Raw genomic sequence first — 1,272 nt, 5'->3', positions numbered from 1 at the left:
CACTAATGTGACAATGCCTTATGAAATGTACTTTGAGATAAGGGTCCCAATAAATTGTACTGTGTTAAAGAGCTGCAACATCTGTAACATCTTCATATAGACTACACACATTCATATACTAAAAGGGTACAACCACAGAAATTCTTTAAGTTTCTTGCTCACAGGCAGTTGTTGAATACTATCTTTCCCAAAACTCTGCACCACCGCTCTTCTCGCCAGTTCCTGTAGGCTCTGCGGCACATCTCCACGATACGGCATACTCAGACTCTTTTTAGGGGATGCAATATAGTATCCTAGCAGGCCAAAAAGGCAAGAGAAAGTATGTTTACTGCCCGCTAAACTGAAACCTCCATCCTTTATGAGCACTCGCACACTGGTCGGGCCCTCAGGAGCCCGATAGCTGAGAGTGAAGAAAACATTCGCCTGCATGCTGTCCCGGATCAGGAATGTCCCAAGAGGAAGTCTGGCCAGTCGTACATGTGCTTCATCTACTTCCAAGGGACCCCAGTAAAATCCACTGTGGTTCAGGTAATCCACAGCCTGGGTGATGAGTTCACATTCCTTCTGGTCCCGGAAGGGGTGAAAGTGTGTTGATGGGACAGAAGAGGGTTTGGGGCACTCGGCCGTCTTGGATGGGCTCTGTCGCGCAACTGTATGGTCAGTGTCATTATGCTGGACCATTCTGAATCAGGGCCCACTCATACCATTCCTCCATGGTCCCAAAGCATGGATGAATGATTCTGTGCCGCCTGTTCACAGAAACAGAGAGTTCTAACATCAAGAGGTGGAAACAGCTCTTGCCTGGACACATTCTAGAAAGTCTGTGAGTGTGTGAGAAAGTGATTGAGTGTGTGTGAGAAAACATGTTGATTTCAAGTTTGCTCAGCTTTAATTAAATTCTTCACTACAAAACAGAGAGCTTACCATTCATATAAATATGATGCTCAAAAAAAAAAGTTTGTTTTAAAATATTATTAATATATGCTTTTGTGCAGAAAATTAAAGTCAGTGTGGTACAAGATGCTATTTTGTTGCCATGTGATAAGAAAACCATAAAACATAGAAGACACATTTTGTACAGGTCATATGGAGTAACCCTAAGAAAATAAAATTAATTATTAAAACAGCAACAACGAAACAACTAAAAATCATGTTTTAAAATCTGATGATTAAAAATAAACATTATATACACTGAGGGCTGTGTACTGTCTCAAAGTGCAAGTATTAGTAGCCTACTACTTGATGGTTATTGTTTACACCACCTTTTTTTTT

The 1,272-nt window shown here is 41.0% G+C and overlaps 1 protein-coding gene across 1 annotated transcript; it reads right to left on the bottom strand.

Moving 5' to 3' along the window:
- Positions 1 to 78: 78 nt before the first annotated feature.
- LOC107577529 (suppressor of cytokine signaling 1-like) lies at positions 79 to 914 on the bottom strand. Its single transcript, XM_016263597.1, has one exon. The coding sequence runs from the start codon at positions 679 to 681 to the stop codon at positions 112 to 114; it is 570 nt and encodes a 189-aa protein (XP_016119083.1). The 5' UTR covers positions 682 to 914; the 3' UTR covers positions 79 to 111.
- Positions 915 to 1,272: the final 358 nt, after the last annotated feature.

Source organism: Sinocyclocheilus grahami, unplaced genomic scaffold (genome assembly GCF_001515645.1).
Source record: "Sinocyclocheilus grahami isolate Dianchi unplaced genomic scaffold, SAMN03320097.WGS_v1.1 scaffold6303.1, whole genome shotgun sequence".
Lineage (NCBI taxonomy): Eukaryota > Metazoa > Chordata > Actinopteri > Cypriniformes > Cyprinidae > Sinocyclocheilus > Sinocyclocheilus grahami.
Note: the sequence above shows the minus strand (reverse complement) of the source record. Positions and strands in the feature narration are given on the sequence as shown.